This window comes from Heterodontus francisci, chromosome 11 (assembly GCF_036365525.1).
Source record: "Heterodontus francisci isolate sHetFra1 chromosome 11, sHetFra1.hap1, whole genome shotgun sequence".
Taxonomy (NCBI): Eukaryota; Metazoa; Chordata; class Chondrichthyes; order Heterodontiformes; family Heterodontidae; genus Heterodontus; species Heterodontus francisci.
Window position 1 is genome coordinate 85,574,830 of NC_090381.1, and position 25,838 is coordinate 85,600,667.

A 25,838-nucleotide genomic window follows, 5' to 3' on the forward strand; every position below is an offset into this window, starting at 1 on the left:
ACAGGTAAAATTGGTTGTCGAGGCTGTTACACAGTTGGCTCTCCCCATGCGCTTCTGTCTTTTTTCCTGCCAACTGCTAAGTCTCTTCGACTCGCCACACTTTAGCCCCACCTTTATGGCTGCCCGCCAGCTCTGGCGATCGCTGGCATCTGACTCCCATGACTTGTGATCAATGTCACAGGACTTCATGTCGCGTTTGCATATGTCTTTAAAGCAGAGACATGGACGGCCGGTGGGTCTGATACCAATGACGAGCTCGCTGTACAAAGTGTCCTTGGGGATCCTGCCATCTTCCATGCGACTCACATGGCCAAGCCATCTCAAGTGCCGCTGGCTCAGTAGGGTGTATATGCTGGGGATGTTGGCCGCCTAGAGGACTTCTGTATTGGAGATACGGTTATGCCACCTGATGCCAAAGATTCTCCAGAGGCAGCGAAGATGGAATGAATTGAGACGACGCTCTTGGCTGACATACGTTATTCAGGCCTCGCTGCTGTAGAGCGAGGTACTGAGGACACAGGCTTGATATACTCGGACTTTTGTATTCTGTATCAGTGCGCCATTTTCCCACACTCTCTTGGCCTGTCTGGACATAGCAGTGGAAGCCTTTCCCATGCGCTTGTTGATTTCTGCATCGAGAGACAGGTTACTGGTGACAATAGTCCTAGCAAAAGCCCCGAATATCCACGGCCACTTGGCCCATCGAGTCTTTGCTATCCCCGGACATAATTTGAGTCAAATGAGCGCTGAATGAAGAGAATCTGCCTTCACCCGGAGACATTTCCCCAGCAAAGCCGCCCCCTGCATCCCGGCTCACCGAGCCCTCGAAATACGACTCCCAGACCCGGCCCCGGAATCACGGTCGCACTGGAAGCTGCCGAGACCCCAGACGAAGTTGGTACAGTGCTGGGAGAAGGTGGGCTTGGTCAATGTCACTTTCCTCAGGTGGTGCCCTGCTGGCGGTGGCCGCTACACATACAACGTATGTAAACAAAGGCATCCCGATTGGAAATTGCAATATTATATGTGCCAGATTTATTATCATGCCATTTATGTATGATCTGTAAGATTAAGTCTCATGTTATATTCTACAGCTGAAATTTGATTTTGTTTACACAGCTACATCAGCTGCTCCTATGACAACTACTCCTGCTGGGACATCTTCTACACCTGGATCATCAACAACTACAACACCAATCCTTACATCCACTTCAGCACCAACAATCACACCAGAACCAACAACGACAGAGAGATCCACTCAGCCATTAACAAGTCACTCCACAATAAGACCAACAACAGGAGGTAATAAGCGAGTGAAATTGCCTTTGTCAGGCATTTTAAACTTCATGTTCTGTGTCAAAATTTATTGCAGGTTGAGTTGAACCTGCCAATATGAAAATATATAACCTTCTTCTCCTGTGCTAAGACTTTACTGAATCAGAAAAGACAATGGGCTGAATTTTACCGGCCCCTCAATGCCGCGGGTCGTGACGTGGGGGCCGGTTAAATCCTGTGGGGAGAAGCCCGCCTCCACCCGTGATGTCGTGAAGGGCCCGTCGCATATTACCGGCAGTGGGGGGACCTTAGTGCGGCCCCCCGCATCGCCTGGCTGCGGGCTCTTCATCTTAATATTCAAATTGACATTAAAGAGATGCAAATGAATTTACCTGCTGCCAGTGGCCGTCCCACGCCGATATTACGGCCGCTGTTTATACTCTGCGCGCCTTCAGAACTCCGTACAGGGACGCAGCAGCCACTCCCTCTATGTCATCAGGGGTGGCCGCTCTGCTCCCTCTATTAAAAAAGCCCCCATGCACTCGTAAAATTCAGCCCAACATGTACATAATGCATTAGTTAGTATTCCACTCTGATTTTTCTGTTTTGTTCAATCAGCCACATCCATCACTGCAACTATAGATACCTCTTGTTCCTCTCTCCCATCAGCAACTGCATCACTGTTCTCGACAGTACCTTTAGTCAAACCAGTACTAACAACTACAGTGAGCAGCACTCAACCATTGACAGCACAGTATACGACAAGCCCAACGACTGCTCAGTTTGGCAACAACAGTTAGTTATGAGCATCAAATCCTATCTATAACAGCTATTTCTTGCTGATGGTGCTGAAAATAATTGGACTCATGCAAGATTTTTTTTTTATTTCCAAAATATACTTTATTCATAAAAATCTGTAAAAAATACATTGCCAAACAGTTTCAAACAGCACCAAAAAATACAAACATTGCAAGGGAGATCAGTTTCCTTCCATACAATCATGAGTTGCTTCACAACCCTTCCATTTCACCTTTATCATGCCAATTACATTTTTACATTTACAGCAAATGAAGATTTTCCCGATACAGTTCGAGGGGTTTCCCATGGGTCCAGCCCCTCAGTTCAGCTTGGTGGGTGACCTTACACTGTGGTCTTTCCCCATTGAGCCTTTGCTGCAGCTGCCTGAAGCTTTAGTGCGTCCCTCAGCACGTAGTCCTGGACCTTGGAATGTGCCAGTCTGCAACAGTCGGTCGTGGACAACTCTTTGCGCTGGAAGACCAGCAAGTTTCAGGCAGACCAAAGGGCGTCTTTCACCGAATTGATAGTCCTCCAGCAGCAGTTGATGTTTGTCTCGGTGTGCGTCCCTGGGAACAGCCCGTAGAGCACAGACTCCTGTGTTACAGAGCTGCTTGGGATGAACCTCGACAAAAACCACTGCATCTCTTTCCACACCTGCTTTGCAAAGACACGTTCCAGGAGGAGGTGGGCAACCGTCTCTTCCCCACCACAGCCACCGGGGGGCATTGCGCGGAGGGGGCGAGACTTCGGGTGTGCAGGAAGGATCTGACGGGGAGGGCCCTTCTCACCACCAGCCAAGCTACTTCTTGGTGCTTGTTTGAAAGTTCTGGTGATGAGGCATTCCGCCAAATGACTTTGGCGGTCTGCTCGGGGAACCATCTGACAGGATCCCTCGTCTCCTTTTCCCGTAGGGCCTTGAGGACATTCCGTGCAGACCACTGCCTGATGGATCGGTGGTCAAAGGTGTTTTCCCGCAGAAATTGCTCCACGAAGGATAGGTGGTACGGCACGGTCCAACTGCATGGAGCGTTCCGCGGCAATGTGACCAGGCCCATCCTTTGCAACACCGGGGACAGATAGAACCTCAGCACGTAGTGACACTTGGAGTTTGCGTACTGGAGGTCTACACACAGCTTGATGCAGCTGCACACGAAGGTGGTCATCAGGATGAGGGCCACGTTGGGTACATTTTTCCTGCCCTTATCCAGAGCTTTGCCCTCCGGACCCGGTCCATTTTAGTGGCAGAGCAAAGTGTGCAGATGACTGTGAAACTTTGCAGAGGAACATAGATACATTGAGTGAGTGGGCAAAGGTCTGACAGATGGAATACAATGTTAATAAATGTGAAGTCATTCATTTCGGTAGGAGTAACAGTAAAAAGGATTATTACTTGAATGGTAAAAAGTTGCAGCATGCTGCTATGCAGAGGGACCTGGGTGTCCTTGTGCATGAATTGCAGAAGGTTGGTCTGCAGGTACAGCAAGTAATTAGGAAGGCAAATGGAATTTTGTCCTTCATTGCTAAAGGGATTGAGTTTAAAAGCAGAGAGGTTATGTTGCAGCTGTATAAGGTACTGGTGAGGCCGCACCTGGAGTACTGTGTGCAGTTTTGGTCTCCTTATTTGAGAAAGGATGTACGGGCACTGGAGGGGGTGCAGAGGAGGTTCACTAGGTTGATTCCGGAGTTGAGGGGGTTGGCTTATGAGGAGAGACTGAGTAGATTGGGATTATATTCATTGGAGTTCAGAAGAATCAGGGGGGATCTTATAGAAACATATAAAATCATGAAGGGAATAGATAAGATACAAGTAGAGAGGATGTTTCCACTGGCAGGTGAAGCTAGGACAAGAGGGCATAGCCTCAAGATTAGAGGGAGCAGATTTAGGACTGAATTAAGAATGAACTTCTTCACCCAGAGGGTTGTTAATCTATGGAATTCCTTGCCCAGTGAAGTAGTTGACGCTACTTCAGTAAACGTTTATAAAGCTAAGGTAGATATCTTTTTGAACAATAAAGGAATTAAGGGATACGGTGGGAGCGCGGGTAAGTGGATCTGAGTCCACGAAAAGATCAGCCATGATCTTATTGAATGGCGGAGCAGGCTCGAGGGGCCGGACGGCCTACTCCTGCTCCTAGTTCTTATGATCTTATGATCTTATAATCCCTAGATGAAGCAGAAAATGGCTCGGGTGACTGCCACAGCACAGGAGTGGGGTATGGGCCAGACCTGTGCCACGTACAGCAACAACGTGAGCGCCTCGCACCTGATGACCAGGTTCTTACCCACAATGGTGAGAGATCGCTGTCCCCACATGCTCAACTTTTGTTGTACCTTGGCTACTCGCTCCTCTCAGGTTTTGGTGCATGCCCCGGCCCTTCCGAACCATATCCCCAGCACCTTCAGGTAGTCAGACCTGACGGTGAAGGGGACAAAGGATCGGTCAGCCCAGTTCCCAAAGAACATGGCCTCGCCCTTGCCCTGGTTAACTTTGGCTCCCGAGGCCAGTTCGACTGGTCGCAGATGCTCATCAGTCTGCGCACAGACAGCGGATCCGAGCAGAAGACGGCAACGTCATCCATGTACAGGGAGGTTTTGACCAGAGTGCCTCCACTGCCTGGGATTGTCACCCCTCTTATGCTCGCATCCTTCCTAATAGACTCAGCAAAGGGTTCAATACAGCAAACAAACAAGACCGGGGAGAGAGGACAGCCCTGTCTGACTCCAGATTGGATTGGGAAACTTTCCGATTCCCACCCATTGATTGAGACTGCGCTAGTGATGTTTGTGTAGAGCAGTTTGATCCAATTGCAGATTCCCTCCCCAAACCCCATTTTGGAAAGCACGTCCATCATATAGGTGTGCAATATCCTGTCAAAAGCCTTTTCCTGGTCCAGGCTGATGAGGCAGGTGTCCACCCTCCTGTCCCGCACATAGGCGATCGTATCCCTGAGTAGCGCGAGACTATCAGAGATCTTCCTGCCGGGTACAGTACAGGTCTCATGCAAGATATATGAGCAATTTTAAAATCTGTCAACTTGGTGTTCCATAAGATGTTAAAGGTTAGGGCAGTCAAAGCAATAGCCCTGGAACCCCTTTAAGGTAAATACAATTCCTGTTGAAGATGTTGTGACAGGATGTAAGTCATGATTTTGAACTTTGAGGGCTGGTAAATTCTGACAGGACCAAGTCTCACCAAGGTTCTACTGTAGAAGCACCCTGACAAATTCAGTTTCTCTTTCAGGACAGGCTGAAGAAACATCCATCTGTACAAGTGGCACCTACATGCAAATGTAAAAGTTAGGATGTGATGACATCAGTCATCCTAAATTTCACGACTTCCAACTTCCCATGTGCTCCGGAGAATGTGCTTCACTGATTAAAAGGTGAAGTTTTCCAGGTCCTTTTCATTATGGCGGAAGATTTGGTTAAAGGGGCACTGCTGAACTGCAATTGCATCTTGGGAGTTTTGGCCATTTCTTAGAACTCACCAGTTGAATTGAAAAAAACAATTTCTCATCAGCTGAGGGTATTCTCTTTCAAAGGAATTACTGAGTTCAGAACTGAAGCTGACCAATGGGAATGCCACTTTACATGACCAAGTATTGGGGAGGGAAGGAGCTGCAGGAGGCTCAGTCCAGAGAGCTATGAAGAACTTTTGCCTGATCAGCCAATTTACGGTGCACTGCTCCATAATGCAAATCACTAACGCTCTTTTTGCCAAGGCAGTTTATTTTTTACAATTTGTCAATGCTGCCACATAGATGCTCTGGAGAACCATCAAATTTGTCAGAATTACTAAATTCCCCAGGGTTGTCAGAGTTATTGATTGCACTCATGCGGTACTGCGTTCCCCAACTGGTCCTAACATATTTATCTGAACTGCAAAGGCTTTGGTTCCCTAAATGTGCAGCTCATTTGTGATAGCAGGCACAGCTTCTTATATGTGAGTTCTCAACACCCTGGAGCTGTCATGGTGCTTTTAAACTTAGCAATCCTGTGTCTCAGGTCTATTTGAACTAGTTGACAAGGGATACTTTGTACTCTGGCTCATAACAACTCTTCATAGACCACCAGTGCTGCAGAGCAGTACTACAATGCAGCACACATAAAGGCAAGGATGAAAATTTAGTAAGCGGGGATTGTAGCATGCTAGTAGACTAGTAATCCAAAAGACTGGATTAATATTTCAGAGACTTGAGGTCAAATCACACCAAGGCAGCTGAGGAAATTTAAATTCAATAAATCAATAAATTTGGAATAAAATGCTAGTCTCAGTAATGTTGATTGTAAAATGACTGGGTTGTCGTAAAAACCCATTTGGTTCACTAATGCCCTTCAGGAGAGGAAATCTGCTGTCCATACCTGGTCTGGCCAGCATGTGACTCCAGACCAACAGCAATGCGGTTGACGCTTAATGGCACTCTGAAATGGCCTAACAAGCCATTCAGTTGTATCAAACTGCTACAGAAAAGTTGAAAAAGAATAAAACCGGACAAACCACCCAGTATTGACCTTGGTACTGGAAACGATAAAGGCACACCTTGGTCAGTTGACCCTGCAAAGTCCTCCTCACTAACATTTGGAGACTTGTGCCAAAACTGGGAGAGCTGTCTCACAGTCTAATCAAGCAACAGTTTGACATAGTGATACTCACCAAATCATACCTTACAGTCAATGTGCCAGACTCTTCCATCACCATCCCTGATTGTGACACAGTGGTATACAGTCAGCAGGAAGTGGCCCTGGGAATTCTCAACATTGATTCCATGAAGTCGCATTGCATCCGGTCAAACACAGGAAACCTCCTGCTGATTACTACCTACCGCCCTCCCTCAGCTGATGAATCAGTACTCATCCATGTTGAAGACCACTTGGAAGAAGCACTGAGGGTAGCAACAGCACAGAATGCCTACCATCTACAAGCACAAGTCAGGTGTGTTTTGGAATATTCTTCATTTGCCTGGATGAGTGCAGCTCCAACAACACTGATGAAGCTCGACAACATTCAAGACAAAGCAGCCTGCTTGATCAGCACCCCGTCTACCACCTTAAAATTTCATTCAAGCCACCAGTGGTGCACAGTCGCAGCAGTGTGTATAATCTACATGATGCGCTGTAGCAACTTGTCATGGCTCCTTCGACAGCACCTTTCAAACCCGTGACCTCTACCATCCAGATGAACAAGGGCAGCAGATGCATGGGAAATCACCTGCAAGTTCTCCTCCAAGCTACACACCATCTTAAGTTGGAACTATATCACTGTTCCTTCATTGTCGCTGGATCAAAATCCTGAAAATCGTTCCCTAATAGCACTGTGAGTGTACCGACAGCGCAAGGACTGCAGCGGTTCAAGAAGGTGGCTCACCACCACCTTCTCAAGGGATGCTCAAAGGAAGTGTCTGGTGTCTGGATAAGTTTAGGGAAGCTTTGCAGGATGCTGTCAGCAATGTCCTGCAAATTGTAATAGCATGTTATGTGTTTCACAAGTTTTCAATTAAGAAAGGACTGTCCCAGAGAATGCCTCAGAGCTGATGATCATGCTGCTGATGCTGTAGAACCTGACCTATGAAGAAAATAAAGCAGGTACATGGCAGCAGCTGTTAAACACCTGAAAGACAGACTCACTCAGCACATCTTCACAGATGAATAGAGCACTATTATCAGCCCATCAAAGATCTGTCTCCTTTCAACGAAGACTCCATGATCTATGTAAAATCCTTGAATCTCATATTTAGCCATCATATTCTAATCCTGAGCATCGATATCAACATATTACCTGTTCCCAAATAAAAACAGAAAATACTGGAAATACTCAGCAGGTTTGACCTGAAGGGTCATCGACCTGAAACGTTAGCTCTGTTTCTCCCGCCATAGCTGCTGCCAGGCCTGCTGAGCATTTCCAGCATTTTCTGTTTTTATTTGAGATTTCCAGCATCTGCAGTATTTTGCTTTTGCACTACCTGTTCCCCATTTCCATAATAATGAATCAAACACCAAGTAATCCCGACATCAAATATGACAATGATTTATCATAACTACTTTCAAAAATATGATTTGGTTCTGTTATGATGCACCTAACCACCACCCCCCACCTTGTGATCACAGGCCACCTTATGACCTGGCTTCTAAGATGTAGATGACTGCTGCAAAATAGCAAGAATCTCTTATCATGGAGGTAGCTCTTCTTTGATGTCCCCCAAGTTCTGGGATGAACATAGGAAAGTTTGGTCCTGGTCCTGCTCCTGCTCCTGCAAAGATGTGTGCAGATGCATAATTCAAAGATCTGCAGCAAGGAACTGCTTTGAGGCGAAGCAGCCTCTGAGGCACACATGCAAGCTTCTGAACTGTTACTGGGAATAAGTTTCTGGTTACCAATGATCTGTGGGAAAATGGACCTCACAGAATCAAATTGGTATGAAAAGTTTGTTTTTCATGTTAAGTTCTGATGAATGAGATTTAAAGGGAAATGTGCATATTTCCTCAAGGTTTCTGACATTTTCACATTGCCTTAAATTCCCACAAATACAGCTGGCATAAAAGCATCAAAGGAAGCCAGCAGAGTTCAAGAGGGGAAAGGATGAGTAGATAGCCTACAGAAATCCGGAGTAGTAATAGCAATGTAGGCTGTATGCCGTTAAAAGATCAGTTGCTCCTTATTGAACAAAGCTTAACTTTTCATGGTCTTTACAGTGAGAATAGTAGGTAATTAGTTGAAGTTCATGACAAATCAGGTGATTTCTGTTTTGGTTCTATCTGCAAAGACTAAAATAGCGCACCCTGTGGAGGAGCAGGTTATATCTGACAGCAACTTCCAGATTTCCGCATTTAACGGTGCATGTGCAGATTCCAGCTGTTGCTGTCAGTTTTACTCAGTAACAACAACGAACACTGACAGTCTCACCGTTATTACTAGCAGCAATTCCGGTGAAAACAGAATGCAAGCGGCTATTGCTGCCTATACATTAAATTCTTCATAAACAGCTTAAAATGAGACACATTTGTGAAGCAGACGCATTGGGCTGGATTTTAAAGCCCCTCCGCCATTGGGAACATTGGTGTGGGGGGGGGAGGGCAATGAAGATTGGACCCCCATTTAAATATGTAAACTAATTTACATAGCTAATTTAATCACCTCCTTAATCGTCGCACCGATTTTCATTCAGGCGGCCGACAGTGCTGCGCCTTCGAATCCCCGTTCAGGGAAATGTGGCGCGACACCTGTAGGGAGGGGGAAGAGGATTTTTCCTCTGTGCGGGTGGGGAGGAACAGGGTTAAAATGCAGCGGATTGTTCAGGCGGGGTGGTGGAAGTGGGTAAAGGGCAAAAGTGCCGAAATTTTGGGGGGGGGTGGGGAAACGGTCAAATATTTTATATCTGTATTCTGGGAGGGAAAAGGGTGGGAATGTTGTGATTTACCATTGAGGGGTGGGAGAGTGCATGGTACATTTATTTTATTTAGTTTTAGGAAACTTAAACTTACCTGTCCCTTTAAATTTTAAATATGAATTGAGGGCTGTAAGCCCTTTAAAAATGGCACCAATTCCTGCGCATTGGCGCCGGACGTCATTGCCTATGGCGGCTTGCCCATCCCTCCACATCATTGCAGGGAGTGGGTGCCACGGCCATGCAAATGAGCCACCGTGTTTGAATTCACGGCGGCTCTGTGACGCGGCGCCGGTGCGGGCGGGATGAACGTTTTTACGTCTGTCGCCTACTTTGGCGGCGGGCTGTAAAAGTGCAGCGCATTATCTATAGGCCCTTAAATCAATGACTCTAAAGAGTGCAATAATTCACGGGTAACTTATAGAATGATCCAGAATAAATTGGTTGAATAATTATAGTTGTGTAATTCTGAAAAATATTTGAGCTGAAAGAGGTGTATGCTTTCTTGCTGAAGTGGAATACCAATGAGCCAATCCCAAGAACAAGATGAGGCAAACACAGACCCATTGTAGCAATATGCACACTGGCTGAATTGACAGTACGAAGAGCACTCGTTAAAGCTTTTTCCCCAAGGAACCTGCATGGGACTCTCTCGGCAATCTCGCAACATGATAACACTGACCATATTTTAATAAGTTCTTCATTGACTGAGAAGCATTTGGATATCTATTAGATGTAAAAGGTACTATATAAATACAAGTTCTTTCCTTTCTTCTGGACTAACATCAGAAGCTTGCAATTATAACTTACCACAAGAGATCTTGAGATTTCTGTTATATAGTTTTGTTTTATCACAATCTTAAGTTTTATATTTTCAAATTAGGCAAAAAGTAATGCCTACAATATTGATACCATTGAACGCTTAACAACTTCCGATCCATCCTTCATCTGGATCTACAATGTTAGTCAGTGTATATTTTAAATTATTATTAAAAATAGAAATGAATTGAGAAATTCCGCAGTATTTGCCACTTTTCTACAACTGGAATTTCATTTACAATCAGAACGTATGCAATTGGAGACATCATTTAAATATGATTATAAATTGGTAACTTTTATAATTCATTTTAACATCTTAAAGAAAGTAGGAAGGAACTTAAGCAAGGAGTCAGGAGGGCTAAAAGGGGTCATGAAAAGTCATTGGCAAACGGGATTAAGGAGAATCCCAAGGCTTTTTATACGTATATAAAGAGCAAGAGGGTAACCAGGGAAAGGGTTGGCCCACTCAAGGACAGAGGAGGGAATCTATGTGTGGAGCCAGAGGAAATGGGCGAGGTACTAAATGAGTACTTTGCATCAGTATTCACCAAGGAGAAGGACTTGGTGGATGATGAGCCTAGGGAAGGGAGTGCAGAAAGTCTGGGTCATCTCATTATCAAAAAGGAGGAGGTGTTGGGTGTCTTGCAAAGCATTAAGGTAGATAAGTCCCCAGGGCCTGATGGGATCTATCCTGGAATACTGAGGGAGGCAAGGGAGGAAATTGCTGGGGCTTTGACAGAAATCTTTGTATCCTCATTGGCTACAGGTGAGGTCCCAGAGGACTGGAGAATAGCCAATGTTGTTCCTTTGTTTAAGAAGGGAGGCAAGGATAATCCAGGAAATTATAGGCCGGTAAGCCTTAGGTCAGTGGTAGGGAAACTATTAGAGAGGATTATTCGGGATAGGATTTACTCCCGTTTGGAAACAAACGAACTTATTAGCGAGAGACAGCATGGTTTTGTGAAGGGGAGGTTGTGTCTTACTAATTTGATTGAGTTTTTTGAGGAAGTGACGAAGATGATTGATGAAGGAAGGGCAGTGGACATTTTCTATATGGACTTTAGTAAAGCCTTTGACAAGGTCCCGCCTGGCAGACTGGTACAAAAGGTGAAGTCACACGGGATCAGAGGTGAGCTGGCAAGATGGATACAGAACTGACTCTGTCATAGAAGACAGAGGGTATCAGTGGATGGGTGTTTTTCTGAATGGAGGGATGTGACTAGTGGTGTTCCGCAGGGATCGGTGCTGGGACCTTTGCTGTTTGTCGTATATATAAATGATTTGGAGGAAAATGTAGCTGGTCTGATTAGTAAGTTTGCGGACGACACAAATGTTGGTGGAGTTGCGGATAATGATGAGGATTGTCAGAGGATACAGCAGGATATAGATCGGTTGGAGACTTGGGCGGAGAAATGGTAGATGGAGTTTAATCCGGACAAATGTGAGGTAATGCATTTTGGAAGGTCTAATGCAGGTCGGAGGTAGACAGTAAATGGCAGAACCCTTAGGAGTATTGACAGGCAGAGAGATCTGGGCGTAGAGGTCCGCAGGTCACCGAAAGTGGCAACGCAGGTGGGTAAGGTAGTCAAGAAGGCATACGGCATGCTTGCCTTCATCGGTCGGGGCATAGAGTATAAAAATTGGCAAGTCATGTTGCAGCTGTACAGAAACTTAGTTAGGCCACACTTAGAATATTGCGTGCAATTCTGGTCGCCACACTACCAGAAGGACGTGGAGGCTTTAGAGAGGGTACAAAGGAGGTTTACCAGGATGTTGCCTGGTCTGGAGGGCATGAGCTATGAGGAGAGGTTGGAAAAACTCAGATTGTTTTCACGGAACGACAGAGGTGGAGGGGCGACATGATAGAGGTTTACAAAGTTATGAGCGGCATGGACAGAGTGGATAGTCAGAAGCTTTTTCCCAGGGTGGAAGAGTCAGTTACTAGGGGACATAGGTTGAAGGTGTGAGGGGCAAAGTTTAGAGGGGATGTGCGAGGCAAGTTTTTTATACAGAGGGTGGTGAGTGCCTGGAACTTGCTGCCAGGGGAGGTGGTGGAAGCAGATACCATAGCGACGTTTAAGAGTCATCTTGACAAATACATGAATAGAAAGGGAATAGAGGGATATGAGCCCCGGAAGTGCAGAAGGTGTTAGTTTAGGCAGGCATCAAGATCGGCACAGGCTTGGAGGGCTGAATGGCCTGTTCCTGTGCTGTACTGTTCTTTGTTCTTTGTTCTTTGTACTCACAGAATCATACCTTACAGACAATGTCCCAGGCATTGCCATCACCATCCCCGGGTGTGTCCTGACCCACCAGCAGGACAGACCCACCAGACGTGGTGGCACAATGGTATACAGTAGGGAGGGAGTTGCCCTGGGAGTCCTCAACATCAACTCCGGACCCCATGAAGTCTCATGGCATCAGGTCAAACATGGGCAAGGTAACCTCCTACTGATTACCACCTACTGCCCTCCATCAGCTGATGACTCAGTACTCCTCCATGTTGAACACCATTTGGAGGATGCACTGAGGGTGGCAAGGGCACAAAATATACTCTGGGTGGGGGACTTCAATGTCCATCACCAAGAGTGGCTCGGTAGCACCACTACTGACCGAGCTGGCCGAGTCCTAAAGGACTGGGACTGCGGCAGGTGGTGGGGGAACCAACACAAGGGAAAAACATACTTGACCTCGTCCTCACCAATCTGCCTGCCGCAGATGCTTCTGTCCATGACAGTATTGGTAGGAGTGACCACCGCACAGTACTTGTGGTGATGTAGTCCCGCCTTCACATTGAGGATACCGTCCATCGTGTTGTGTGGCACTAACACCGTGCTAGATGGGATAGATTTCGAACAGATCTAGCAATGCAAAACTGGGCATCCATGAGGTGCTGTGGGCCATCAGCAGCAGCAGAATTGTACTCATGCACAATCTGTAACCTCATGGCCCGGCATATCCCCCACTCTACCATTACCATCAAGCCAGGAGACCAACCCTGGTTCAATGAAGAGTGCAGGAGGGCATGCCAGGAGCAGCACCAGGCATACCTCAAAATGAGGTGTCAACCTGGTGAAGCTACAACACAGGACTATCTGCGTGCCAAACTGCATAAGCAGCATGCGATAGAGCTAAGCGATCCCATAACCAATGGTTCAGATCTAAGCTCTGCAGTCCTGCCACATCCAGCCGTGAATGGTGGTGGACAATCAAACAACTAACTGGAGGAGGTGGCTCCACAAATATCCACATCCTCAATGATGGGGGAGCCCTGCGCATCAGTGCAAAAGATAAGGCTGAAGCATTTACAACAATCTTCAGCCAGAAGTGCCGAGTTGATGATCCATTTCGACCTCCTCCTGAAGTCCCGATCATCACAGATGCCAGACTTCAGGCAATTCGATTCACTCCGCGTGATATCAAGAAACGACTGAAGGCACTGGATACTGCAAAAGCTATGGGCCCTGACAATATTCCGGCAATAGTACTGAAGACCTGTGCTCCAGAACTTGCCGCGCCCCTAGCCAAGCTGTTCCAGTACAGCTACAACACTGGCATCTACCCTGCAATGTGGAAAATTGCCCGGGTATGTCCTGTACACAAAAAGCAGGACAAGTCCAACCCGGCCAATATACCGCCCCATCAGTCTACTCTCAATCATCAGTAAAGTGACGGAAGGTGTCATCAACAGTGCCATCAAGCGGCACTTGCTTAGCAATAACCTGCTCAGTGACGCTCAGTTTGGGATCCGCCAGGGCCACTCAGCTCCTGACCTCATTACAGCCTTGGTTCAAACATGGACAAAAGAGCTGAACTCAAGAGGTGAGGTGAGAGTGACTGCCCTTGACATCAAGGCAGCATTTGACCGAGTATGGCATCAAGGAGCCCTAGCAAAACTGAGGTCAATGGGAATCAGGGGGAAAACCCTCCGCTGGCTGGAGTCATACCTAGCGCAAAGGAAGATGGTTGTGGTTGTTGGAGGTCAATCATCTGAACTCCAGGACATCACTGCAGGAGTTCCTCAGGGTAGTGTCCTCGGCCCAATCATCTTCAGCTGCTTCATCAATGACCTTCCTTCAATCATAAGGTCAGAAGTGGGGATGTTCGCTGATGATTGCACAATGTTCAGCACCATTCATGACTCCTCAGATACTGAAGCAGTCCATGTAGAAATGCAGCAAGACCTGGACAATATCCAGGCTTGGGCTGATAAGTTGGAAGTAACATTCGCGTCACACAAGTGCCAGGCAATGACCATCTCCAACAAGAGAGAATCTAACCATCTCCCCTTGACATTCAACGGCATTACCATCGCTGAATCCCCCACTATCAACATCCTCGGGGCTACCATTGACCAGAAACTGAACTGGAGTAGCTATATAAATACCGTGGCGACAAGAGCAGGTCGTAGGCTAGGAATCCTGAGGCGAGTAACTCACCTCCTGTCTCCCCAAAGCCTGTCCACCATCTACAAGGGACAAGTCAGGAGTGTGATGGAATACTCTCCACTTGCCTGGATGGTTGCAGCTCCAACAACACTCAAGAAGCTCGACATCATCCAGGACAAAGCAGCCCGCTTGATTGGCACACCATCTACAAACATTCACTCCCCCCACCACTGACGCACAGTAGCAGCTGTGTGTACCATCTACAAGATGCACGACAGCAATGCACCAAGGCTCCTTAGACAGCACCTTCCAAATGCGCGACCTCTACCAACTAGAAGGACAGGGCAGCAAATACATGGCAACACCACCACCTACACGTTCCCCTCCAAGTCACACACCATCCTGACTTGGAACTATATCGCCGTTCGTTCACTGGGTAAAAGTCCTGGAACTCCCTTCCTAACATCACTGTGGATCTACCTGCCCCAAATAGACTGCAGTGGTTCAAGAAGGCAGCTCACCCCCACCTTCTCAAGGGCAATTAAGGATGGGCAATAAATGCTGGCATAGCCAGTGATGCCCACATCCCATGAATGAATATAAAATAAAAAGTAAGGATAATCCAGGAAATTATAGGCCGGTGAGCCTTACGTCAGTGGTAGGGAAATTATTAGAGAGGATTCTTCGCGACACGATTTACTCCCATTTGGAAACAAATGAACCTATTAGCGAGAGGCAGCATGGTTTTGTGAAGGGAAGGTCGTGTCTTATTAACTTGATTGAGTTTTTTGAGGAAGTGACGAAGATGATTGATGAAGGAAGGGCAGTGGACGTTGTCTATATGGACTTCAGTAAAGCCTTTGACAAGGTCCCTCATGGCAGACTGTTGCAAAAGGTGAAGTCACACAGGATCAGAGGTGAGCCGGCAAGATGGATACAGAACTGGCTCGATCATAGAAGACAGAGGGTTGCAGTGGAAGGGTGTTTTTCTGAATGGAGGGCTGTGACTAGTGGTGTTCCGCAGGGATTAGTCCTGGGACCTTTGCTGTTTGTATTATATATAAATGATTTGGAGGAAAATGTAGCTGATCTGATTAGTAAGTTTGCGGACGACACAAAGGTTGGTGGAGTTACGGATAGTGATGAGGATTGTCAGAGGATACAGCAGGATATAGATCGGTTGGAGACTTGGGCGGAGAAATGGCAGATGGAGTTTAATCCGGACAAATGTGAGGTCATGCACTTTGGAAGGTCTAATGCAGGTGGGAAGTATACAGTAAATGGCAGAACCCTTAGGAGTATTGACAGGCAGAGAGATCTGGGCGTAGAGGTCCACAGGTGGCAACGCAGGTGGATAAGGTAGTCAAGAAGGCATAGGGCATGCTTGCCTTCATCGGTCGGGGCATAGAGTATAAAAGTTGGCAACTCATGCTGCAGCTGTACAGAACCTTAGTTAGGCCACACTTACAATATTGTGTGCAATTCTGGTCGCCACACTACCAGAAGGATGTGGAGGCTTTGGAGAGGGTACAGTAGAGGTTTACCTGGATGTTTGCCTGGTCTGGAGGGCATTAGATATGAGGAGAGGTTGGATGAACTCTAATTGTTTTCACTGGAACGACGGAGGTGGAGGGGCGACATGATAGAGGTTTACAAAGTTATGAGTGGCATGGACAGAGTGGATAGGCAGAAGCTTTTTCCAGGGTGCGAGGGGAAAAGTTTAGAGGTGATGTGCGAGGAAAGCTCTTTACACAGAGGGTGGTGAGTGCCTGGAACTTGCTGCCAGGGGAGGTGGTGGAAGCAGGTACGATAGCGACATTTCAGAGGCATCTTGACAAATACATGAATAGGATGGGAATAGAGGGTACGGTCCCCGGAAGTGCAGAAGGTTTTAGTTTAGACAGGCATCAAGATCGGCGCAGGCTTGCAGGGCCAAATGGCCTGTTGCTGTGCTGTACTGTTCTTTGTTCTTTGTTCTTTATTATTGGTAATTTCAAGTAAAGTTAATTGTTTTCAATCTTGTGAGCTGAAAATTGAACATTTTTTTCAGTGCTAGTCCTGTACATACAAATTTAAATTAATAGCTGAATAGGAAATAGCCCACTGGACAAAATATCATTTGCTTTGGTCAGAATAAATCATATCAGTTGGATTCACAAAACCTTCTGTCACAATTGATTGAGGAATCATTTAATTTCATATATTGTCGAATGTTTGGCAAACACATTGGGTGTAATTTTCAACAATAGCAGGGGCAATAGCGAACATTTCTGCACCCGACTTGAGATTCTTTACCAATGAATCCAATGGAGAGAAAACTAATCGGATGCATAACAGGAGTCTGATCTGCTGCAGAATGTTTGAACCCTTTCCAAGTTCATATTTACCCCATCATCCTATCAGCTGATCTGCAACACTATAACAGGAAGCTTTAACTGCTGGTATCACAGTGGCTGCAGGATCAGACTTCCATTTGTGATGGCAAAATGCTTCACCCTTAGATTCATGGACGATTTATTTAATGCCATATTTGCCTATCAAACAAAATGCAAAATCTGAAGCCTATGGTTGAAATGAAAATAGTGAACTTGATAATACTTCATTGGAGTAGGTCCAATTATAGAGATCAGTTTAGGTTTACAACATGCCCTGCAACTCCTGGAAAAAAATTGATCAATGATGTTATTTGTGTATCCAGATTTCAGCGAATGTGCAATCAATATATTGACCTCATCAAAAAACTCCAGCAAGATAGTTTAACACGATTTGCCCTTAACAAATCCATGCTGCCCTTCCTTAATTAACCCACATTTGTCCAAGTGACTATTAATTTTGTCCTGAATTATCATTTCTGGAAGCTTGCCCACCACTGAGGTTAAACTGACTGGCCTATAGTTGCAGGCCTTATCTTTACAGCTTTTTTTGAACAAGGATGTAGCATTTGCAATTCTCCTAATCAGCCCCACTCCTCCTTTTACCACCTTTTTACGATTGATATGTCCATAGAAGACTTTTGAATTCCTTTTTATGTTAGCTGCCAGTCTCTTTTCAGACTCTGTCTTTGCTTCTCTTATTTGCTTTTTCACTTCCCCTCTGAACCTCCGATTTTCAGCCTGGTTCTCAGTTGCATTATCCACCTGACATCTGTCATAAGCATACTGGAGGATGGTAGACAGTGAGGTTCCCCAAGGTTCAGGGCTGGGACCACTGCTTTTTTTGATATACATATAAATGACTTGGATATTGGAATACAGAGTAGAATTTCAAAATTTGCTGCTGATATGAAACTTGGAGGTGTGGTAAACAGTGAGGATGCTAACAATTGACTGCAACAGGACATAGATATGCTAGCAGAATGGGCAGACAAGGGGCAGATAGAATTTAATACAGAGAATTGTGAGGTGATGCATTTTGGCAAAAGGGAGAGGGAGAGACAAGAAAGACTAAATGCTGCAGTTCTAACGAGTGTACAGGGATAGAGGAACTAAGGTTCATGTGCATAGCTCCTTGAAGGTGGAAGGACATATTGAGAGAGTAATTAGCAAAGCTTATGGGTTCTTGGGCTTCATGAATTAAGGTATTGACTCCAAAAGCAGGGATGTTATGCTGAACCTTTATAATGCTCTGGTTAGGCCACAACTGGAGTATTGCATCCAGTTATGGTCACACTTTAAGAATGATGTGAGGGTCCATGAGTGGATGCAGAGGAGATTTACCAGAATGGTCCCAGAGATGGGGGATATTTGTTAAAAGGTTAGGTTGGAGAAGCTAGGGTTGTTCTCTTGGGAGCAAAGGAAATTAAGGAGAGATTTGATAGAGGTGTACAAGACTATGATAGGTTTGGATAGGTTAGACAAAGATAAGCTGTTCCAATAGCTGATGGCACAAGAACTAGGGGACACTGATTGGAGGTTTTGGGCAAGAGATGCTAGAGGGATGTGAGGAAGAACTTTGCAACGCAGTGAGTGGTAATGACCTGGAACCCGCTGCCTATGAGTGTGGTGGAAGCATAGACGATGAATAATTTCAAAAGGAGGTTGGATGGGCACTTGAGTCAAGAGTGGAGGAGTGGGACAGATTGGATTGCCCTGTGGAGAGTCGGCATGGACTCAATGGCCTCCTTTTGTGCCAATATGACTCTATGACTCCTCAGCCTGGTGCCTCATCATCTCTGTCATCGTGAAGGACATATGGGAGATGAAAGACAAGAGTTCGCACTGACAGTGACAAGGGGTACAAACTCAGCATGATGCATATCATGACATTTTAATTAATGATGCCATCAATTCAACATAAGTGACAGTTAAGTGCCAAGTGGCAGTGCATCATTAAATATTGTCACCAGGTCTCTGGGTCAACCACTCCAACCCCCCTTCCCGCACCTTGTATCATTAACACCCAGTACTTGTGCCACCCTGCCGAACTCCAGGGCATCCTCCTCCATCAGGTTCAGGGTGGCTACGACTGTAGGTTCGCCCCTTGTTCTCTGCATCTTGCTGGAGTTGTATGCTCTCTTCTCCTGTAATGAGAGAAAGCAGAGCATTATGAGCTTGAGAAGTGGAGTGTGAGAAGTGTGTTGAGGATGGAAAGAGAACATTTGCTGATGGCGACTGTGATGAATGGGTACAAGAGGGCAATAGGACAATGGTGAATGCAAGTGCTATCAGTTGAGATGGAGACTTGAGGAAGAGTCTGGAGAGAAAGAAATGTGTGTAATTGCAAAGTGTGTCAGTAACTGGAGTACTGTGCAGAAGAATGTGAGGGAGGCGAGAGAGTTCTGGGATATTTTGATTATATAATATGGTATCCACTGGGGTAAATCAATAAGTTACTTGGAAATTGCAAGTAAGTTTCACAATCCCTGCTCAAAGGCTGTGCAATGCATCTCTGGCCATGCCATTACTCAATGCTGCTGTCATTTAATATAAGTGGGGGCAGAAGAATGTTATGGCCAATCGCATCCTTAAATATGCAAGGTTACATAATGCCAATTTTATATTTTAATGAAAAAGAACCCCAATGATATTGCTGTTGTATGTTCAGAAGAATTTAACTTTATATAGTCCAATAGGATGAAAATAGGTGAAGTAGGTTGATACTGTACAGTCCACTGTCAATCAAAATGAGCGCTAAGAAATTGGAGGTTTTTCTGCACCAATACAAAAGGAAGCTTCGCATGCAGTTGCTATCCTGGTTTCAGCATCAACATGATGATCATTTCTCTTTGTGATGGTAGGAAATCTTCAAACACACAGATTTAGTGCAACTGATGATTTCAAATTACACAATGTTACAGACTGGGGAAATGGTGTGTGACTTTCACTTCTCACCTCTTAACTGAATTCAGATAACTTTTGAAAAAATATAGTGTATTAGTCGCTGAGTGTTTTAAGCATCAAATAAACAAACCAAGGGCAGATTTTCTTGTCAGTTGAAAAGTAATGATAACTATTTATTAAAACAATACTGTAAAATGTTTGCCAGCTCACTCACTCAATCAATCATTCATGCACATGCACATGCACACACAAAAGAAAAGGTAGAGAGTAGAGGGTAGCATGCAACTAGAGTTCGATTGTTTTAAAGAGAATTCACTTTGAAACCTTCTTCGATTTCTGCGAGTGATTTTTAACAGTGTTGCATGCCTGAATGTTCCTTGTCTTGGAAATGAAGCAGTGTCGTTGACTCCTTTGGTTCAATGTCAGTCTGAAGTTGGTGGCGGAAGTCAGGTTCAGTATCTTAGACGGGGGGGTTTTCACCGTCACCTTTCAATTTCTCTACCTCAGTAGTTTCAAGATAGTGCTTGCAGGGCTCCTTGCTCAGCTGGATTGATCTTACAGCTTCTCTTGCTGAATAATTTTCTGTCTCCCCCTCTCTCTCTGTGAAGTTACTTCTTTAAAGGTAAAAACTCACCGGGTTGTGGTTTCAGTCAGGCGATTCAAGACACTCTTCCCTGTGGTATTCGTACAATGTCCCAGGATGTGGGGACCATGGTTACAAAATGGCATCTGAATGTGATCCATTTTGATAAATAGGTGTTAATTTGCACCTATTACCTTGACCTTGGCTTTGGAGTAATTCTGCCTGCAAAAGCCTTTGCGAGCCCGATCTTTGATGATAGGAGTCATTAACATGGAATGGGCTGTTTTACATGTCAATGTGCCTTCTCAAGGCAATTCCAGATGTTAATAATGGACATGTCTTTAACAGACAAACATGTTGACTGGTAGAGCAGGACTAGATCACCTGACCTCACCCTCCCTGTTGCTGGGTAACAAAGTGTGAATTTTCTTTTAGCTTTGTTCAACGGCTACGCTTTCTCATAATTCCTCCAGCTCATTTCATGTTTCAACACTGTTCTCTCTATGAGCCTGGTAACTCCATCTAAAAGCTCTCAATGCCCTGCAGAATCGCGATGACTTTAAGCAAAGTCGTTCGTGCACCTGAATAATTGAACAATCAGTGTCTCCCTGCTATATTCTGTGCCGCAGTGCAATAGGGATGTTCCGATTGCAGAATATTTGAATCATAGGATGGCTACAGCACAGAAGGAGGCCATTTGGCCCATCATGCCAGTGCCAGCTGTCTGCAGGAGCAACTCAGCAATACGATATCAGTTGAGGTAAATCAAACAGTTCCTCTGAAATTGCAAGTAGGGTTCACAATATCTGCTCAGAGCCTTATGATATGCATCTCCAGACATGCATTTCTTCAATGCTCCTGTCATTTAACATAAATTGGGGCAGGAAGATTGTGGTTGCTGACGGCAAGAGAGGAAAGTCATTTGTCAATAGCTTCCATACATTAATAAGTTTATATGCCAGTTTTATATTGGAAAACAAAACACCAGTAATGATATTGCTGTTGACTGTAAAGAGGAATCAAAAATTGTAAAGTGCATCATGATGTCTTGAAAACACATGATGTGGTAGACAATGTATCGTTTAATGCGCATCTAACTGAGCGAGGGATAACTGGACATTTCTCTGCAGATATCGATGAATGTGCAACAAACACATCAACTTGTCAACAAATTTGCACCAATACAAATGGAAGCTTTACATGCAGTTGCTCTCCTGGCTTCAGCATCAACATGATGAACATTTCCCTTTGTGATGGGAGGAAATCTTCAAACACACAAGTTCCCTGCAATTGATGATTTGAAGTTACAGACCATCCTATAAGTCTGAATGCCCTGCAAATTCTAGATGAATTGAAGCACCTCAATGTGCTCCTTCATAATTAAAGATTCAGAGGCTGAATACAACAATCTGTACCTGTATGCAACAGAGTTATTTTGACTGCAGAATATGATATACTTTGTGGCAAATTAATAATTGTCGCAGAAACTGAAAGTAAGAATCACAGTTTCCGATCAAAGGCTTGTGCTTTGCAATTAAACAACCTTCCTGTTGTTTAGCCGAAATGAGAGCAGGACCCTGAGCCTCCGGTTGCTTGACATTTCAACACTCCCCCCTGCTCTCATGCTCACATCTCTGTCCTGGGATTGCTGCAGTGTTCCAGTGAACATCAACGCAAGCTCGAGGAACAGCATCTCATCTACCGATTAGGCACACTACAGCCTGCCGGACTGAACATTGAGTTCAATAATTTCAGAGCATGACAGCCCCCCATTTTACTTTCATTTTTAGGTATTTTTTCTTCCTTTTTTCTACATTCTTTTTTACATTTTTTACAATCTTTTTTTGCATTTATTTCATTTCATCTTAGTTTGTTCAGTTTGCTTACCCAGTGTTTTTTTCAGGTTTGCACTTGCTGCTGTTCACTATTCAGTGTATTTACACCTAATCTGTACTAATGCTTTGTCTTTCAACACACCATTAACATATTGTTTGCCTTTGCTCCGTGACCTTTTGGTCAGCTAAGTGGCCTGGTCCAATCTACACCTTCTCCTTTGTTATCTCTTGCCCCACCCCCACCTCACTTGCTTATAATCTGTGACTTTTCTTATATTTGTCAGTTCCGAAGAAGGGTCACTGACCCGAAACGTTAACTCTGCTTCTGTTTCCACAGATGCTGCCAGACCTGCTGAGTGATTCCAGCATTTCTTGTTTTTATTTCAGTAACATTATAGTTTGGCGATGGCTGGAGAGGAATGTCATGGCCAGTAATAGCCATACATTTGTAATTTTATGTAATGCTCATTATATGCTTGTAAAAATAACAACACCCATGTTATTTCTGTTGAATGTAAAGAGGAATCGAAGAGTGTCGTAGTGCATCATGATGTTTTGAAGACATGTGCTATCGATTGACAATGTACGGTAGAATGTTAATCAGATTGAGTGGAGAATAATTGGACGTTTTTCTGCAGATATTGATGAATGTGCAACCAACACATCAACCTGCCAGCAAATCTGCACCAATACAAATGGAAGCTTTACATGCAGTTGCTATCCTGGCTTCAACATCAACATGACAACCACTTCTCTTTGTGATGGTAGGAAATCTTCAAACACACAGATTCATTGCAACTGATGATTTCAAATTACACTCTGTTACAGACCGGGGAAATGGTGTGTGTGACTTTCACTTCTCACCTTTAGAGATACAGCACTGAAACAGGCCCTTCAGCCCACCGAGTCTGTGCCGACCATCAGCACCCTTTTATACAAATCATACACTAATCCCATATTCCTACCTATACTAGTGACAATTTATAATGGCCAATTTACCTACTAACCTGCAAGAGTTTTGGCTTGTGGGAGGAAACCGGAGCGCCCGGAGAAAACCCACGCAGACACAGAGAGAACTTGCAAACTCCACACAGGCAGTACCCAGAATCGAACCTGGGTCCCTGGAGCTGTGAGGCTGCAGTGCTAACCACTGCGCCACTGTGCCGCCCTCTTGACTGAATTCAGATAGCTTTTGAAAAAATATAGTGTCTTAGTCCTTGAGTGTTTTAAGCATCAAATAAACAAACCAAGGGCAGATTTTCTTGTCAGTTGAAAAGTAATGATAACTATTTATTAAAACAACACTGTAAAATGTTTGCCAGCTCACTCACTCAATCAATCATACATGCACATGCACATGCACACACAAAAGAAAAGGTAGAGAGTAGAGGGTAGCTTGCAATTAGAGTTCGATTGTTTTAAAGAGAATTCACTTTGAAACCTTCTTCGATTTCTGCGAGTGATTTTTAACAGTGTTGCATGCCTGAATGTTCCTTGTCTTGGAAATGAAGCAGTGTCGTTGACTCCTTTGGTTCAATGTCAGTCTGAAGTTGGTGGCGGAAGTCAGGTTCAGTATCTTAGACGGGGGGGTTTTCACCGTCACCTTTCAATTTCTCTACCTCAGTAGTTTCAAGATAGTGCTTGCAGGGCTCCTTGCTCAGCTGGATTGATCTTGCAGCTTCTCTTGCTGAATAATTTTCTGTCTCCCCCTCTCTCTCTGTGAAGTTACTTCTTTAAAGGTAAAAACTCACCGGGTTGTGGTTTCAGTCAGGTGATTCAAGACACACTTCCCTGTGGTATTCGTACAATGTCCCAGGATGTGGGGACCATGGTTACAAAATGGCATCTGAATGTGATCCATTTTGATAAATAGGTGTTAATTTGCACCTATTACCTTGACCTTGGCTTTGGAGTAATTCTGCCTGCAAAAGCCTTTGCGAGCCCGATCTTTGATGATAGGAGTCATTAACATGGAATGGGCTGTTTTACATGTCAATGTGCCCTCTGAAGGCAATTCCAGATGTTAATAATGGACATGTCTTTAACAGACAAACATGTTGACTGGGAGAGCAGGACTAGATCACCTGACCTCACCCTCCCTGTTGCTGGGTAACAAAGTGTGAATTTTCTTTTAGCTTTGTTCAACGGCTACGCTTTCTCATAATTCCTCCAGCTCATTTCATGTTTCAACACTGTTCTCTCTGTGAGCCTGGTAACTCCATCTAAAATTCTCAATGCCCTGCAGAATCGCGATGACTTTAAGCAAAGTCGTTCGTGCACCTGAATAATTGAACAATCAGTGTCTCCCTGCAATATTCTGTGCCGCAGTGCAATAGGGATGTTCCGATTGCAGAATATTTGAATCATAGGATGGCTACAGCACAGAAGGAGGCCATTTGGCCCATCATGCCTGTGCCAGCTGTCTGCAGGAGCAACTCAGCAATACGATATCAGTTGAGGTAAATCAAACAGTTCCTCTGAAATTGCAAGCAGGGTTCACAATATCTGCTCAGAGCCTTATGATATGCATCTCCAGACATGCATTTCTTCAATGCTCCTGTCATTTCACATAAGTTGGGGCAGGAAGATTGTGGTTGCTGACGGCAAGAGAGGAAAGTCATTTGTCAATAGCTTCCATACGTTTAGTAAGTTTATATGCCAGTTTTATATTGGAAAACAAAACACCAGTAATGATATTGCTGTTGACTGTAAAGAGGAATCAAAAATTGTATAGTGCATCATGATGTCTTGAAAACACATGATGTGGTAGACAATGTATAGTTTAATGCGCATCTAACTGAGCAAGGGATAACTGGACATTTCTCTGCAGATATCGATGAATGTGCAACAAACACATCAACTTGTCAACAAATTTGCACCAATACAAATGGAAGCTTTACATGCAGTTGCTATCCTGGCTTCAGCATCAACATGATGAACATTTCCCTTTGTGATGGTAGGAAATCTTCAAACACACAGGTTCTCTGCAATTTTTGATTTGAACTTACAGACCATCCTATAACTCTCAATGCCCTACACATTCTAGATGAATTGAAGCACCTCAATGTGCTCCTTCATAATTAAAGATTCAGAGGCTGAATACAACAATCTGTACCTGTATGCAACAGAGTTATTTTGACTGCAGAATATGATATCCTTTGTGGCAAATTAATAATTGTCTCGGAAACTGAAAGTAAGAATCATAGTTTCTGATCAAAGGATTGTGCTTTGCAATTAAACAACCTTCCTGTCGTTTAGCCAAAATGAAAGCAGTAACATTATAGTTTGGCGAAGGCTGGAGAGGAATGTCATGGCCGGTAATAGCCTTACATTTGTAATTTTATGTAATGCTCATTATATGCTTGTAAAAATAACAACACCCATGTTATTTCTGTTGAATGTAAAGAGGAATCGAACAGTGCCGTAGTGCATCATGATGTTTTGAAGACATGTGCTATCGATTGACAATGTCCGGTAGA

General features: G+C 44.7%; 1 protein-coding gene across 1 annotated transcript in view; it reads left to right on the forward strand.

The window, feature by feature from the left end:
- Positions 1-750: 750 nt before the first annotated feature.
- Positions 751-25,838, forward strand: part of LOC137375049 (fibrillin-1-like) — a 55,026-nt gene continuing 29,938 nt past the window's right edge. Inside the window, exons 1-3 of the mRNA XM_068041674.1 lie at positions 751-898; positions 1,120-1,302; positions 6,745-7,006. Of these exons, the coding sequence (XP_067897775.1) occupies positions 751-898; positions 1,120-1,302; positions 6,745-7,006 (593 nt within the window). The remainder of the gene's footprint in view (positions 899-1,119; positions 1,303-6,744; positions 7,007-25,838) is intronic.